The 18042-nt window shown below is 40.8% G+C and overlaps 1 protein-coding gene across 1 annotated transcript in view; it reads right to left on the reverse strand.

The window, feature by feature from the left end:
* LOC130547850 (glutamate receptor ionotropic, kainate 2) overlaps positions 1 to 14244 on the reverse strand; it is a 23738-nt gene extending 9494 nt beyond the window's left edge. The window contains exons 1-7 of the mRNA XM_057324181.1: positions 13925 to 14244; positions 6303 to 6470; positions 5078 to 5335; positions 2757 to 2938; positions 2241 to 2294; positions 1651 to 1824; positions 205 to 348 (exon numbers count right to left, since the gene is read on the reverse strand). Of these exons, the coding sequence (XP_057180164.1) occupies positions 205 to 348; positions 1651 to 1824; positions 2241 to 2294; positions 2757 to 2938; positions 5078 to 5335; positions 6303 to 6470; positions 13925 to 14051 (1107 nt within the window). The 5' untranslated portion in view covers positions 14052 to 14244. The remainder of the gene's footprint in view (positions 1 to 204; positions 349 to 1650; positions 1825 to 2240; positions 2295 to 2756; positions 2939 to 5077; positions 5336 to 6302; positions 6471 to 13924) is intronic.
* Between the last annotated feature and the right edge of the window lie 3798 nt (positions 14245 to 18042).

Consider the following 18042-nt stretch of genomic DNA (forward strand, 5'->3'; position numbering starts at 1 on the left):
AGAGAGAGAGAGAGAGGGAGAGCGAGAGGGAGAGCGAGACAGAGACAGAGAGAGAGAGAGAGTTTCACAGGGAGATTCACAAATAACCAAAAATCGGAAGACAAACACACACATTCTGTTTCTCTGTGAACAATCAAAACATTATTACACAACAAACAAAAACACACACCTGCAGGAGAAGAGGGTGTGTGTGTGTGTGTGTACCTCTTTAATGAGACTGATGAATCTTCCTCCGAAGCGCCAGGGTTTGTGTCTGTTACACTGCAGAGAGCTGACGGTGATCTGAGGCGACTGCTGGACGGCCACAGCCACAACATGAACAGCATCATACATCAGAGCTGCGTCCGTCTGCACAAAACACACACACACCTGTTACACCTGCTGCTATTATTCACCACCACAACACTGTCCAGTAACTGTGATTCACTGATGAAATGAAATGAGAAACGATCACTGATGTGCATTCAATGATATCTGATGTCTGTCACTAACACACAAAACAAAAAACATCTGAAGCTCAATTTCAGAAATAAAATGTATGATCATTAAAAGAATGCAAAAAAAAGTTTTATGGTCTGGAAGTTTCCTTATTGGCTGGCTGCTATAACAGAAAGTCTCTTTCACCTTAATGATAATAATAATATCTGATTACCTGCCTCACAAACACACGCACGCACTCGAAAACACACACAGACTCTCAGACGGCACAAATCAGTGTTGTGTCTCTCTTCAGGTCAAATGAGTTGCAAGATAAAATGACAGAACATTTGTCTACCACTGATAAACCTCTGAGACAGAGACACCACAGACAGACAGACAGAGACAAACACGTACACCCTTGTCTCAATTAGTGTGAGAGATCCTCCAGGCAAACACAGTGACATTAATCTCTTCAGAAATGTATTTAGTAAATATAAAATAAATATAGTTCTTATAAACATGTCAAAAAGTTTATAAATATGAGATGTTTTGCTGTACATATAATGTCAACAGCTTTGTGTGGGTTTGTGTAAGTTAGCGCACAATTATAATGTGTGTGTGATCTCTCTCTCTCTCTCTCTCTCTGTGTGTGCAGTGATAGAGTAATAAATCATGGCACACATTCTGCTTAATGGACTTAAATTGCTGTGGCAACGATCATCCCATCACAGGCCTCCTGCCGTACGCTAGCAACAGAGATTCACCACACGAGCAACGGTTTCCACGGCAACCCCGCCTCACTGACAGCAGTGGCTGTGGCATGATAGAGAGAGAGAGTGAGAAGGTGAGTCTCTCTCTCTCTCTCTCTCTCTCTCTCTCTCTCTCTCTCACAGACACACACGCGCACACGCACACACACACCTGTTGTAGTGTCACATGACAGAAATACCCACACACACACACACGGCAGATGAACTCAAGAGTGTTTGAGAGTGAAGATAAGTGAGAGTTCATCTGAAGAGCAGCTTTACTCATGTAAATGAGTTCAGAGGAAGATTTCTCATAAACACGTCTAATTCTAATGAAGCGCTTCATCAGCTCGTAATTTATTATTCAACCCCAACCCTTCTTCTTCTCAGATGAATAGACTTCAGTCCATGAGATGATTTATAGAAGCGCTGGAGATGAACTCTCGCACACACACACACATACGCACGCACACACACTGACCGTCATGAAGCCGTCCAGCAGGCCTGAGTCAGGTTTGGGAGGTGCCTGCAATCGCTCCATGGACCATTTCTCAATGATGGAGGACACCTGCTGACTCTCTGTGTTCAGAATCCTGAATCCAGTCATATTTACACCACTGAACCGATACGGTTCCATATCCAACGCAAACAGATCCTGCGTGCACACACAACACATCATACACACAAACAGATCTGGATGTGAAAAAGAAACGTGTTTTTATTCTGTGTGTGTGTCATCAACAGACAGAAATCTGTCAGAATCCATCATCTCTCTCTCTGTCGTGAGTCTCTGACTCACTGAGCTTTTATGAATCACACAGGAGGAATCAGACGGATCTGAGAGATGGAGTGATGGCAGATCTGAGATGAATTCAAAACTCTCTTGTTAAGACACGACTGCTTTTAGACTTTCACATTCATGATTCAAACTTACATCTGCAATTTGAACAAGTATCTCAATTATACCAATTTTACAAGTAAATGGCGCTTTGATGTCAGATCCCAAAATGTAAAATTCAGTATTCTCTCTTGTATGAATAATGCATTATGTTCACTGTGTGTGTGTCTCACCAGTGTGGTAAAGATGTAATGGTAATATTCTGTCACCATTCCCATAGAAAGAGCCTGAGGAAATAAAACACAAACATGAGCAGGTGATTTTATAGATTTTATCCATACAGAAGATTTTCTGCATTCACATTATTCACACACATTGACTTTCATGAAGGTCTCATCTATTTCTTTTTTGGAGTGAAACGTGAATCTCGACCGGTTTTCAGAGATTCACATACAGAGATTTTCTGATGAGACGGCTGCAGCTCCTGAGATTGTGGACCACCATCAACGGCTTGAGCTTTAAAGAATGAGGATTTCTAATCAGCCTCCAGCTGTCTCATTACAGCTCAATTCTGCTCTCACAACTCTGTAAAAATGTCACACTAATAGAAGTCGTAACACAACGAGTTAACATCTGAAATATCATCAGCAGGAGAAGCGCTCATGATTTACTGTGCCATTCATAAAGAATTGTCTCATGGATCACAGGATGAAATGATCTGAGATCTGAATGAGATTAAAGGTCTTCACCTGTTTGAGGATCCAGGCGGCCATCTCATGGCTACAGTCGAAGATGACGTGAAACTCTTTGGCCTTCTTCATCTCTTTCAGAAGCGGTTTGGCGTCCTTGGTGTCTGCGGCGAGCTGTCGGATCTTCAGCCGGATGTTGTATCGAGACGGAGCTTTAATGAGCTCCTGCAGACGGATGAGACCTGCCGAGACACAGACACATCAAAACAACCTGTTTACTGTCAGAGACTGAAAAACAAAATAATACTGGGATGATTGAGTAGCATTATAACAGTCATTTCTCATCCAATTCACCAAAATTAAAAGATTATTTTACCTCTACAATACACATTCATTTGACATGTTTCAACTATTACACTCTCGTTTGTTTCTCTTTTCCTGAGTAGTTTTAGGAGAATCGTCTGCGACTTACAGTAAAGATGTGTGAAAGTGATTCAGTTGAGCGTTTGGTCTGTCAATGAGATTCAGTGAGAGATACACACTCACCTACTCTTTCAGACGAGATGTGTCGAGTGTGTGTGTGTGTGTGTGTGTGTGTGTGTAGGAAGAGGATGAGTGAGAGAGAGACTGTGGAAGTGTATTTTTCTGATGGTTCTTCTAGACAGACTGTGTAGGACGTGTGCTCACAAAAACATGTCCAGGTCAAATCATTTCTTCAAGAAAAATATCATTTCACATGTTTCTCTTTTGACTGAAAATTGAGCTGACGTGTTTCTGACAGATTGATATTCACTGTAAAGCTTTTCAAAATCATTTCCACAATCTATGACTCACACAGACACACACACGAGTTCATACACACAAACACAGACAGACAGACAGGTATCTGAAAGCAGTATAAAAGTCATCTGATGGCATGTGGGACGAGTCTGATTTTTAGCAGAGCATCTTGGGAAACTCAGTGGGAGGGGCTGAGCAGCGCTTTCAAGTGACCTTAACAACACGTAACTAATGGTCGCCTAGCAACCGCCTCCTTTACGCCTAGCAACCGCCTCCTTTACTACTCGAGGTGAGACTGAGGACGTTAGCAAAAGTTTTTAAAAAATTACCTTCCAGAACATTCACACGCACATGCATGATAAAACATGGATGTAAATGTTTTCTGAAAAATATTCAAATATAATAAATCATGAAATCTGGCATAAAAAAATGTAAGTGAAATTATTAGGATTTTTTGCATTGTATATATTTTCATTACCATAAAAACATCCTTCATTACGTTCAAAAAGAAATTGATTGCTTTAAATAATGCAGACTAAATTTGACCAGTGTCACCCTCCCCGACCACCCAAACCCGTTCCACATTTTTATTTGTCAGTTTATTTCTAAAGAGTCCTCGTGATGCAGTTCTAGCAGTGAGATGAGCAGTTAGATGAAACCATCTAAACTTCTTCATCTGAAAGAAAACATATATGCAAAATATATGAACTCTTCTATAAATGAAGGTGAAGAGTCATCATCATAAACCTTTTCATTTCACATATGTGTCTGCACACAGAAAAGTTCACACCGTATGTATTCACGAGCCTGTGTGCCTCATGCGATCACAATCATGCATATGTGAGCTGTGGTTGGCTGCCTGCAGTCAATAATAAAGAGTCTGAATTTGTTTGCGGATGCTCTTTGATTTGCCGTCAGCGTGAGAGTCGCTGTTAAATATGTAATTAAAACAAATTACTCCTGTTCCTGCCTTCATTCAATTTGTGTGATTACAGGAGAACATAATAAAAGTCCTTCTATTAATTAGAAAAGAGTAAAGAGAGAAACACTGCTGAGAGACTCATGTGTGCACAAGCAAACAGCATTAGAAGAGAGAGCGAGAGAGAGAGAGAGTTGTGTTTCATATAAGTACCAACCTAATCTCAGATGTTTCTCCTAAAATTGTTGTTTAGGAAAAATTAAAAGAGAATCAAATGAGAGTGTAATTGTTGAACACATGAAGAGTCTGAATTTAGAAATAATCTGGATTTGATGAGAAATGTTTGAGTTGATATTGAGATCTTCAATAATATTGACTTTTGATTGCAGACTTGACAAATCTGAGCTCAGTTTGACACATTGTTGACATCTCTTCTGAAATGACAGAGACATTTGTGACATTTCTGACTCTTTTTCTCAAGTTTTCATTTGAATTTTATCTCACTGATGTCTACAAGGAATATAATTTTAAACGTTTTCGTGTGTACAGTAGCTTGGGTGTTTTTGCTCTAATGTTATAAATAATATCTTGGTTTGTGTCCATCAGACGTCAAATAAAAGAAAAAAGAACCTCTTCTTCTACAGTAATATGTTTCTGTGAGTGTGTGTGTCTGTGTGCTCACCGGTGCTGTCGTCATAGACCACCGTGACCATCCTCCATCTGAAGAAATGAACCAGGTCCAGTATGGCTCGACTCAGAGAGGAGAAATCCGGATACAAACTGACATAATATGAGTCTCTGTTATCAGACACCTGATGTTTCCAGCGGGTCTGAATGTGAGGGACGCCCAGGGCGTTAGATATAGACTGCACCGCATTGGCTGATGAGCTGTGGGAGGGGCCAAAGATCGCTGCCACGCCCAGAGAGAGCTGCTCACAGGCTGTGAACGACAGGTTTGAGATAAATGAGAATCTCAATGATGAATAAATGTATACTCTTAAAAATAAAGCCGCCTAAAAGGTTCTTCACAGCGATGCCATAAAAGAACCGTTTTTGGTTCCACAAAGAACCATTCAGTCAAAGGTTCTTTAAAGAACCATCTCTTTCTTACTTTTTTATAATCTGAAGAACCTTTTTTTGCCAGAAAAGAACCTTTTGTGAAACAGATGTTAATGGTTCTTTATGGAACCAAACAGTTCTTCTATGGCATCAAAGAACCTTTTGAAGCTCCTTTTTTAAGAGTGTACATTAAATGATTCTCATCAAACAATGTGCAATTCAAGATTTTCATCATGTACTTTTTTATTTTCAGTAACATAATGTTCTTTTTTTTAAAGGTCTTTTAACGATATACCTCCAGCTCAAAACCATTTCATTTCATTTCCCGGTGAGCCGTCATTAAATTCCAGACATAACGGCTGAAAGCTCACACTTTAGACACATTACTCGTGCGGTTTGTCGCTTCAGATGATAAAATGTTGTTTTTACTGAAGTCAAGGTCACTAATGCAGATATTCAAATGACGTGCCTCTATTTGTCCATTTCATCTTGGTCTGTGGTTTTAAAGCGGATGTTCTCAGACAGAGAAAGCACCTCAGATGCTATTTCTCTAAATCGAGCCCAATTTTACTTTTCATTCCAGCGTAACCGTCGCGTCTGAAAGCGGCCGGTGAGAAAAGGGTCATTAAAATTACAAATGAGTCTGCCGCTGAAGTGTTCGCTCTGAAATGATAAAGCGCACAGAAATAGGGCAGCGGCGGGGAGAAAAGAGAACAAATCTCTTCTGTTTCAGACTGTTTTCAGCAAAAGAACACAAACGTTTAGATAGATTTGAAGAGAAGAGGAAAAAACAAAATCTCCTGAGACTCTATTCACACACACACACACACACACGTTTCCTCTCTCACCTTTCCTGGAAGCCTCGAAACTGTCGAAGGCGTTGATTCTCTGGATGTCGTATGTGAGCGTGGTGTTGGGCAGAAGAGTACGGTTTCTGTTGATGGTGTTCAGTGCAAATTTAAAGGCCAGTTCTTCAGGACCCGAGGGGCCGCTCTCGATCGACTCAAAGATCCCTCCTGCACACACACACAGTTTTAATACTGATCTAATGGAACTTTCTAACCAAACCTTCACACATCACAGAGACAGATATCATCATTTAAACATAAGCTTGAAAATAGATTGGTAGACAAACACAGATAATGTCTCTTTATAAAACTGCACTTTTAATCTTACAGCCAATGAGAGTCCAGCATACATCAGATCCTTCGAGCATTGCATTTGTTCAAACCCATTTTACCCAGAAATCATGTTGTTTGGGAAGCAGATGGAGAGATTTACACACACACACACACACACACACAGGCTGGATGTGTATGACAAACAAGGTTCAGTGTGTGTGTGTGATAATGCACTCAGATCATTCGTGCGGTTGTGAATTATTAAAGGAATGAATTATGTTAAGTAAGTTATGGAAAACTCTCCATCTGGGAGTACTGTACCTGCTCGAGCGATCATTTACACACGCACGCACACACACCAACACACACAGATTCTGTTCTCCATCAGTGCATTATCATATCGTCATGCTGAATTAAAGGTGTGAATGTGTGAATGTGAGATCACAGACAGCATAGTGTGAATAACACATTCTTACAGCTGACACACACACACTGTTATAAAACACTCCCTATAGGACGGTGATATTTCTTAAATATCCCGATTGTTTCTCGAAGACAGGAATGCGAATCTTCTGCTGGTCTCTTCTGGGATGATTCTATAGGGTATAGTGTATGTTGAAAGTCACATGACCAAACCAGACGGAGAGGTTTTGTCCTCTTCTGCAACATTAGGGAAAGAGAGAGATGTCATGTGTGATTCAGTATCAGTCCAGATCAAGCACATGTTCATCTCTAATGTCTCTCTCTCTCTGTCATTAGGTCTCTGTGTGACTGAATGTGACACCAGCGTGAAACAGATGGCGACCCGTTTCTACTGTTCACACTGAAAAGTGTCTTAATGGAGACCCAGCGTGTGCACACTGTTATTTACCTGTAACACTGTCTGCAGCCTTCATCCTCAAACACACCACATCACACAACACATAACATCTGATAAAACACTAGCTGCATAAAACTCATGTGAAGATCTACATTCAATACTTTCATATCTAGAACAATGACATTCACATTGTGTGTTGATTTTACACTGCACAGCTATCAGCATAAATAATAAGAGAACACAACATCACACACACAAACTACTGTACTGTACTGTACCGAGAGTTTCAAACCCTCTCGCTCTCTCTCTCTCGCTCTGTAATTATGATGAAGCAGTTATCCTACTTCAGTCTTTGTGAAGCTAAAAACAGCCCTAGGTTGTGGCACGCGCCTGGAGATGTTATCAGCCTAGAAAGGTAAAATGTCAAGCCTGTGCTCGGGGCGAGAGAGAGAGAGAGAGAGAGAGAGAGAGAGAGAGAGAGAGAGAGAGAGAGAGAGAGAGAGAGAGAGAGAGAGAGAGAGAGAGAGAGAGAGAGAGAGAGAGAGAGAGAGAGAGAGAGAGAGAGAGAGAGAGAGAGAGAGAGAAAGAACTTCAATTCAGCACAACACAGCAGGTCTCAGATCAGTTTCAGAGAGAAACAGCTCATTTTAGATCAGTGAAAACTTCATCATACTAGCGTCATATCAGCTCTGGAGATCTAGTGGAGCTCTGCTGAGTTTGACAAAGTTTAAACTCATATCATGTTCCTCTCAGAGGACAGGACTGAGACACTTTAGAATATTATTGAGATCTCTGAGAAAAAAATGAAGAAAACTCTCAAAACTGAAGGACGACATGTGTGAGATTTAACTTTCTCAGTGATACTTTCATCTTTTACTGACCTTCGGGTTGTTCCAACACAACACAGAGAAAGATATTTGGAAGAACGCTTATAACCAAACAGATCACCATAGACTACCATAGTAGGAAAAATTACTCTTTTTCTTTTATTCTGTTGAACACAAAAGAAGACATTTTGAAGAATGTAGGACAGCAAACAGTTCTGGGGCACTTTTGACTACCATTGTTTTTTTCCTACTATGGGAGTCAATGGGTGTTGAGATCTGTTTGGTTATAAGCATTCTTCCAAATATCTTTCTCTGTGTTCATCAGAACAAAGACATTTATACACATTTCGAACAACTCGAAGGTGAGTAAATGATGACAGAATTGTCCCTTTAACTACGAATTTTGTCTCAATAAACTCCTAATTACTGCTTATAAGGTAGTTTTTAGGTTTAGGTTTTGGGTAGGATTAAGGGATGTAGAATAAGGTAATGCACAATAAGGCATTAATATGTGCTTTTTACATACTAATATACAACCAATATGCATGTTAATAAGCAAGTAGTTAATGATGAATTTGTGTACCTTAATATAAAGTGTAACCATGTATAGAATACATGATATTACTGCAAAATAGTTCATAAGATTAGAATCAATGATTTAAAGGGGTCATATGGCACGAACACGTGTTTTTCTGTGTCTTTGGTGTTTTATAAGTTGCCCATGCATGTATTAGACACGTAAAATTGCAAATATTAAAGTGTGGGAACAAAAGATGCATTCTATCTAAAAGCGAATGCTCACCCAGACCTGCCTGAAACGCCTCGTGTAGCCACACCTCCACAAATCTACATCAGCTCGTGGTATGAGTTGACTAAGACCGCCCGAATGTATACGCAAGTAATGTGGGCGCACCTGTCAGTACAATTGCTTTGGAACCTGACGTTCCAAATATGGTAAGAGGCGTTACATTTCCATCACACGCTTGCAGTATTCGACCAATCACTATACACTGGTTAACTGCATAGTGAGTTACCTCGCTTTTCAGAGCGATGAGCTTTGTTAAAAATCTGCGCGTTTCAGAGAGGCGGGGCAAAGAGGAGATACAAACAAGCACGGTATGTGGAAAATACAGCATTTTTCAAGCTTAAATCGTGTATACACATTGCATTACATCTAAAACAAAGGATAATATTCGTTTTAGCCGTGTCATATGACCCCTTTAACAGAAGAGAGAGAGAGAGAGAGAGAGAGAGAGAGAGAGAGAGAGAGAGAGAGAGAGAGAGGGAGAGAGAGAGAGAGAGAGAGAGAGAGAGAGAGATGTGTTGTGTGTCTGTAGTGATATCGATTGGCTTTTCAAGGTCCCCAACTGTAATTTACAGCTTCCACTGTGAACATTATTTCTGTTGAGCAAACACATGTGACAACACAAACATCTTCAGGTGTGTTTGTTTATAAACATTCAGATGAGCTCTTCTGCAGCGGCATGCACACACATGTTTATGAGGACATACATTGACACAATGCAATCTCTAGCCCGTTACCCTAACCATCAGAACTACATGCCTGACCCTAACCCTTACCCTAAACCTAATTATAACCTAAACCTTCACCCTCAAACAGCCCTTTAAAGGGGTCTCTGGAAGTGAGGACCGGCCAAAATGTCCTCATTTTACTCTCCTTGTCCTCACACTGCTGGTCTACAACTCAAACCGGTCCTCACAAATATAGATGTACATGTACACACACACACGCACATGTTTCTGGAATGGGCCTTAACTCATCCCGCCTCATCAGAAAATCTCACCAGTTTATTAAAGGAAAACAAGAACTTCTCTCATCATTTATCACATTTATATTGTGCTAAACCTCTTAAGACTTTCTCCTGTGGAATACGAGAGGACTCGCTCTTTATCATGCATACAAACTCAATGCTGGTTTTTATTATCAAGCACTACAAAACTTCCATAAACACATCATATAGTCCATATGAAACTTTATGTTTTCAGTCACATGACGGATGTTTGTGAGGAACAACTCCAGCTGTCAAACAACATATATTTATTTAATTAAATTGTATTTTACATAGTTAGAATAATACACTGATGAAATTAGTAAATTGGTCTCTTTGGTGTGTGTGTGTGTGTGAACCACAGAATCAATCCATCTTCCTCCCACCCAGCCTCGCTCTCTCTCTCTCTGACTCATATGTGCCATGCATGCTAATAGCTAATGGATTTGGTCTTTTTTCTTGAAAGCTGCGGTTATATTTTTAAACCGTAAAAGGTGCAATTTGCTGCTGGAGAAAACACTTGTGCTCATTTCTGAGCGTTTGACATGAAGGCTCCAGATAGTTTGTTCCCATTTTAAAGACATTTAGCACATGTTTTGTCCCAGAAACAGCAGCGATCGATCTCACAGGGTGATAACAGTCAGACACTCATGTAAAGGATTCTCTGGACTGTGTATCTCACATCACACCAGTTGCACTCAAGCATTAGGTGACATACAGTGTATTTGGGGCACAAGTGATGCCAGTCCATTCATTCACTGAGAAACAAAACCTGACACTGATGTTTCTATAAGGAATGCAACATTACATTGTAAACAATCTTGAACACCCACAATGCCCTAGCAACCACATACAACACCCTAGCAACTGTTTACACATTAACAGCCAGTTTAACATCAGCCAAACGTCTCAAACTATTTCAATCCCAGTCAGAAGAGAGATGTGTGTAAGTGATCACAGACTGCCAGTGTTTGACTAGAGTCACTACACTACCATGCATTCATAAACCTCATGTGTGTGTGTGTGTGTGAGAGAGAGAGAGAGAGAGAGAGAGAGAGAGAGAGAGAGAGGGTGTGTGTGTGTGTGCATGATGAATTCTTAATAAGCGCGCTCAATCTTAAACCGCTAGTAATGACAAAAGGAAAAACACACTAGAATACACGTTACACAAAACAATGCATTACAGACCATAATACAGCTATAACACACAACACAAATAATATAGAGCTGCAGGTCGATCAAGAATGAGTCCCACGTGGCAATATTAAACAGAGAATGCATCCAAAACACACCGATACACAACATTACACAATCCACAATCCATTTACACACATGACATGTAACACACACTGGCACGCACACACACATTCTCTTATTCACTCTGAAACAAATGAAAAGATTTTAACCCAGCTTAACAAACACACATCATCAGAAGCTCTTGTGATGGACATCACGATTAAAGAATTTAACCCGAAATTAAAAATCTGTGTCAGTCTTAAATCATATGACTGTCTGTCTTCTGTGAAACATACATAGCAATTGTTTTTAGTGTGATGTGTTGTTTTCGTTGTGTAATTTTGTGCTTGAAACTGATTGTACTGCTGCTCATCTTGCCCAGGACACTCCGGTGAAAGTGATTTTTTTATCTCAGAGAGGCTTTCCTGGTTAAATAAAGGATAAATAAAAATAAATAAATAAAAAGAGATATTCTGACAAAGCATCACACAAATATCAATAAAGTCCTCCACACAACTTCTACAGTCGAGTGTGTGTGTGTGTGTGTGTGTGTGTGTGTGTGTGTGTGTGTGTGTGTGTGTGTGTGTGTGAGGAACAGACTGAACTGTCAGAACACTGTTGTGTGATACATGTTCACTCAAGTTATCTTGAGTTATATGAACTACTGTCATGATTCTCAACAGTGTCTGTAAGATTAAAACAACATGATGAAAACATTGACATTACACTGATATTACAGTGCATTTGACAGATACTTTTATTATCAGTATGTGTGCTGGCTGGGAATCAAACTCACAACCTTTGTGTTACTAACACAATGCTCTACAAACTGACCTACACATGAGGAACCAAACGTTTACATTAACTTAAAATACTAGTACTGTTTCTACTCGTAAACTTAGCTTTGTGTAGTACTAGTGTGCTCCTGTAAGACAAAATGTTGAAGTGCTCGCAGGTCAGTCTGGATAAAAGCGTCTGCCAAAAGAATACATGTCATTTTTTAGTGAACCATTCTCTCAGAGATCTGGGCTGATGACTGAAAGGTTGTATCTTGAATTTGTGAAAATAATCAATGATCTACCACCAGTGTGACTTTATTTATTGTCCCAATACAAAACAAATGAGTGTCTGGCTGCTGTCCATGGTGCTGAAACAACACAAACACACAACCTCTGTTTGACACATACTCAAACACACATGCAAAAAACACACACACAAAACCCCTGTCTGACACAAACACACCCACACACACACACACACACACGCACCAGCACACGCACACACACACAAACATGTCTGGTTTATTATCTCCGTGGGGACAGTCCATAGGCGTAATGTTTTTTATACTGTACAAACTGTATATTCTATCCCCTAACCCAACCCCTAAACCTAAAGATCATAGAACACTTTTTGCATTTTTAGATTTTTTTTAAATATTGTTCTGTACAATTTATAAGCTTTTTTGCCCATGTGGACCTCAATTTTGGTCCCCACGGTGACACGAGTCCCCATGTGTTGTGTTGGATGGATAACACACACACGCACACACACACAACCTCTGTCTGACACACACACACACACGCACGCACGCACGCACGCACGCACGCACACACACACACACACACACACACACACACGCACACACGCACACACACACACACGCACACACACACACACACAACGTCTGTCTTACACAAACACACACACACAAACAACCTCTGTCTGACACAAACACAACGTCTTTCTGACTCCTGGCCAGCATCGGTCTGTACCTCGAGCAGAGGACTGTCTGTGAATCCTGCTGAGAGCCAAGAGGAAATCACCATACCGAGCCGAGAGATGAACAAAGATGTGTTTCTACCACACACACACACACACACACACACACACATGCACACACACACACACACACAGCGCTCTGGCATTCCCAGCATGCAGCAGCCGTCCGGCCGCGGGTGGCAGGATCGCATCTGTGTTGCCATAGAGGCTCATAGCAGCGGATGCAGAGAGACTCTAAAACAGACGGACTGAACGTTCAGAGACAGTCAGATGAGATGTGCCTGTGGCTCGGTGTGAGTCGCATTCATACAGCACATGAGCTCACCCCACAAACGCCATTCATACACTCGAGAGAAAACAAGAATGATCAAATTAATAAAGATTATCACAATAAATGACTTTATGCGAGGAAGCAATAATGTCTATTCATTTTAATGTGATGTTTTTGGATCCTGTGCTATATGTTTCTTCGGGCATATTGTGAAACAAAAACCATTTCAACCTGATCGGACTCTTTGAAATTTGTTTTTATTTAGATTTATATGAGTGATATTGATATCTAGACTTCTGCAATACATGATTACTGCACAAAATATCTGCAGAAACCCACTAAGCAACCCCGAGTAGAAACTGTTGACTATCATTTAATTCAAGAGGACACAGATGCCAATAATCTCAAAACAAGAATCTGAGCATCACTACACACATGATGAAATGAACATGTGCTGTAAATGTTCTCACATCATCAGAGTTTGTGTTCAGCTTCATTTCTTTTAAAGGGATGCTGTGTAAAATCAGGCCTGTAACACATCCCACACTGATACTGCAGACACACACACACACACACACAGTGAATGAATCCATCACATCATCAATAAGCGATCAATGAAGTCTCACCGAATCTCAGCACGTGCGGCATCCCGCTCGAACCCGCGGCAAACATCAGCAGCGTCAGCCTGATCACGAGCCCCGGTAACCGGAGGAGATCTCTGCTCCTCATCACCATGACCATCATCATCATCATCACCACATCCAGCTTCACGGACAAGCGTCACGGCATGATCGTCACGAGCGCGGGAGTCTCCGTGTGTGCGCGTGAAAACGCGGTGTAAATCCACGCATGAGTAAAAGAGACGCGGACCGCCGATCTCATGAGTGAACGCGATACTGCCGCACCGACTCTAACGGCCGGGCACGGAGACTGTGCGTGTGCGAGCTAGCGCGTGCACGAGGATTGAGGGGGAGTCCGTGTTCCGATCGATCCGTTCATTCAGATTCAGTGTTCACGAGCGTGATCGTTTAACGCGTCTCGCGCTCGCACCAGCTCTTGTTGAACATGTTCTTTTACCATAGTAAACCATGTTTTCTGAGCATGATATGTGTTTTTGCACACGTATTAGCTCCATGTTTTTCCTTCTTTTATTTTGTTGACACGTTTTTGTCAATTATTTATAAATCAATTATTTATAAACCTGTCTGTGTTGTAAAAACATGCACTGTGATTCACGTCCTCATAGGTGGAAATGTATTTTATGTCTTGTGAGGAGACCACAGAAGGTCACCTTATGACAGGTGAGGTCAACTGAGGTGAAAAGCTTCCGCCCAAACTGTCCAGAATGTCTTCATAGAGAAAGAAAAAGTCTCATTACCGTCATGTGAGAAAGTGTCCTGGCAGGCTTTAGGATGATTTCGGATGTTCCTTGAGATTTATCCTGACAGTTTCAAAAAGTTCACGAGGAACCTGCTTACATGCACAAACTGGTGGACAAAGAAAGAGAACATGGACAGTTGGACAGAGAGAGAGAGAGAGAGAGAGAGAGAGAGAGAGAGAGAGAGAGNGACAGAGACAGAGAGAAAGAGAGAGAGAGAGAGAGAGAGAGAGAGAGAGAGAGAGAGAGAGAGAGAGAGAGAGAGAGAGAGAGAGAGAGAGAGAGGAAGTTAGTGGGGGTATGAGATGGGAAGCAAAAAATACACTAGAATTTTCCATTACAACAACTATTGAGTACACACACGCACGCACGAACATGCACACACGCGCGCACACACACACACACACACACACTCTCTCTCTCTCTCTCTCTCTCTCTCTCTCTCTCTCTCTCTATTCAGCCTGTTCTGCAGTGTGTTCCTTCAGGACAGCTGGCTGTGTTTATATTTAGAGGTGTGAATCTCAAACACACTGCAGTTTCTTTGTACCCACACTTACATCTCTTGAGAGACTGCAGACTGGCCTCCGTTTAGTTACACAACTTCTCATTGCACATCCACTAGAACCATCAGACTATCTGTTATCTCAACACAGGTTAGAATGATTGCTTTCCCTTGTGATGACAGCTTTCTGTAGAGATTAGATGTTCTGCTTATAGTGTGACATTTCCTTCTGAGCATGTTACATAATGAAAAATGGATGTTTGACGGATCCCCATTAATAATTTATGTATTTCCTAAAAAATACATCAGTAGCCTATGGAAAAACATGATGTTTCTGCTGTTAAATGAGCGAATCATGAAAGGTCTAGACACATTCCATGCATGGGAAATTGTCATAAAAAATGTCATAGTGCAAAAACTGTAAGGGTCATAAAATTAAGCTGTGTTTCATGCAAAATAGTATTTATTGTCTATCATCATCTTTCTGTGCTATACCCCGTCCAGTCTGCACAACTGCCCTTCAGTTCATGTTAAGATTGTCAATTTGCGGCTCATTCTCAAAAGTTGAACTGATTTATCTTCAGACGATCTCTGCAGTAGTTTTAACAGTCTGTCAGTGTGATTCTATGATCTTCTCTCTGTCCACCCTGTTAGCCTTGCTAAAGATCATCATTACAAGCCGAGTGCTTTCAGATTGTGCCGTTAATCGTGTTTTTTGGGATTACTGGGTGTGCAAAGAGTGTCTTTGTGTGAGCGCTGTTTGTTTGAAAAGTAATTACTGGCTGATATGAGCGATTCTCATTAAATGTCAGTCATGTTTGTTCTCCGGTGTGATGAAGTGGAGCTCAGTTCAGCTGATTAGGTGCTGTGGTTCGGAAGGGGAAAGAGGAAGGTTTGTGATTGGCTGGTGCAAGGGTGCGAATGCTGTATCTAGGCAAGGTGAGTCCACTCAGAACAGACCCGAGAAAGAGAAAAAAACAAGGAAAAAGTGAGAGCTGCTGGTGAGACGAAAGCGAACTCAACTCATTATCAGCCTCTCCACACACACACACACACTCACTCACTCACTCACTCACAAAGGCCTGTGAGATTAATAAAAAACAGCTTCTTAGTTTCTTTGCTCTCTGTTACGCTTCTCTACATCTTTGCTGTCCATATTTGTTACTCACAGGCTAGTGTTTGCTACATGTCGGGTCAGTTTTAGGATCTGGCTCTCTGGATGGTCAGTGTTAAGGGCATCATTAATGCAATCCTGACGTGTCTTGAATATTTTCCTGTAGTTCCTGTTTGTTTGTTTGTTTGTTTGTTTGTTTGTTTGAGGGTTGATCGTGTTTGTGCTCTCATCTATAATCTCTTTAAAGTTTTCCTCAGCCACTGTTTCAGAATAATTAATCGTACGCTACACTTCGGTCTGTTTGTGGAAAACTGTAAAAGGCTGTTTTTTTTCAGGCTGTATACAAGTGTCTAGAAACTGTTTCAATGTACATGCCATTCTCTGTGTGACAGAGATGCCATAGAAGAACCAGTTTTTGGCTTTCAAAAGAACCATTTACTTAAGTTCTTATATTTTTTATAAAAAAAGTTTTTGTGAAACAGAAGGGTTCTTTTGACGTTAAAGATTAATGTGCTTTAATGCTTTAATGGCTGTGCATAAATATGGTTCTTTTCACAGGTATTATTTAAAATCTTACATTTTATATGACATATTTATTTCAAGTGCAAACCTCTGTTGAAATGGTTTTTGAGCTATAATATGTTGCTTTATATGTTGCGTGACGGGTGTGCGTGTGCGTGCGTGTGTGTGTGTATGTATGTGCTGTGAAGGGGAACAGCAGGCTCTGCTGATTACATAGAGAATTGGATTTCACATTGATGAATGTCTCCAGCAGGAGGTGGAGAGAGAAAACGGAGGTATTAGGAGCACAGATGACATGACTGCAGAATGTTCTGGTGTAAAGACACTGATAATGTGTGTGCACAAAAATGTCCGTATCATGTCATTCCTATAATATGTGAGATTTCTGCTGTTAAATCTTTTCCTCTCATTCAAATCGATCTCATCCCTCTCTGGTCTTCTGGGGTTTAATGACCTTGATTTGGCTCTGTGTTTGTCTGAATGATTGAGCTGTCCAAAGTTTTTGTACGCTGAAATGATGATTGATGTGTGTGAAACAGAGAGAGAGCAGTGCTTCACCTCATTCTAAACTCTTTTTTGCAGAACCACAGGCATGCAGCAATCATGACCGTGCGGCAGCCCTCCGGCATGATTATTTAATGACATGATATTGATCTTTCGAAATGTCTCAAGGGTTGACACCATCTTTTTCTTTTTTGCAGCCTAGAGTTCCCAATACAGACTGGAGATATTCTGCATCGCTCAGAGCAGGAATGCAAAGGTAAGACATAATTGAGTTCATCATCTTCAGTTTTGTGTGGAACTTCATTTTAAAGGACTCGTGTCATTGAAGATCGAATTTTCATTGATCTTGGATAAAGCATTTCATTTCACATACTGTAAGTTTTAGAATTCCTCAGTCAGATGTTAAACACAAACGATACGATCATGTGCATACATTAGCCAATACAATACAAGCTGAGCTCATTCTGGTCAGTCTGTCCTAACGAGCATTTCCTACATTCCAGTTATCCATCACTTATTGTGAATCGTCCAGCTACCAGTACAACAGCCACTGTACCAGTACAGCTGACCAGTGACGGTTGCTGTGACATTAAAAATATTTTTTTTTTACTTTTTAACTCTTTAGTAAAAAGATGGCTAAGAACATTTCAGACAACAGGCAGGGCGGGACATTCACATATGCCAGGCCTGCGTGTGTGTGTGTGTGTGTGTGTGTGTGTGTGTG

This window comes from Triplophysa rosa, linkage group LG24, assembly GCF_024868665.1.
Source record: "Triplophysa rosa linkage group LG24, Trosa_1v2, whole genome shotgun sequence".
Lineage (NCBI taxonomy): Eukaryota > Metazoa > Chordata > Actinopteri > Cypriniformes > Nemacheilidae > Triplophysa > Triplophysa rosa.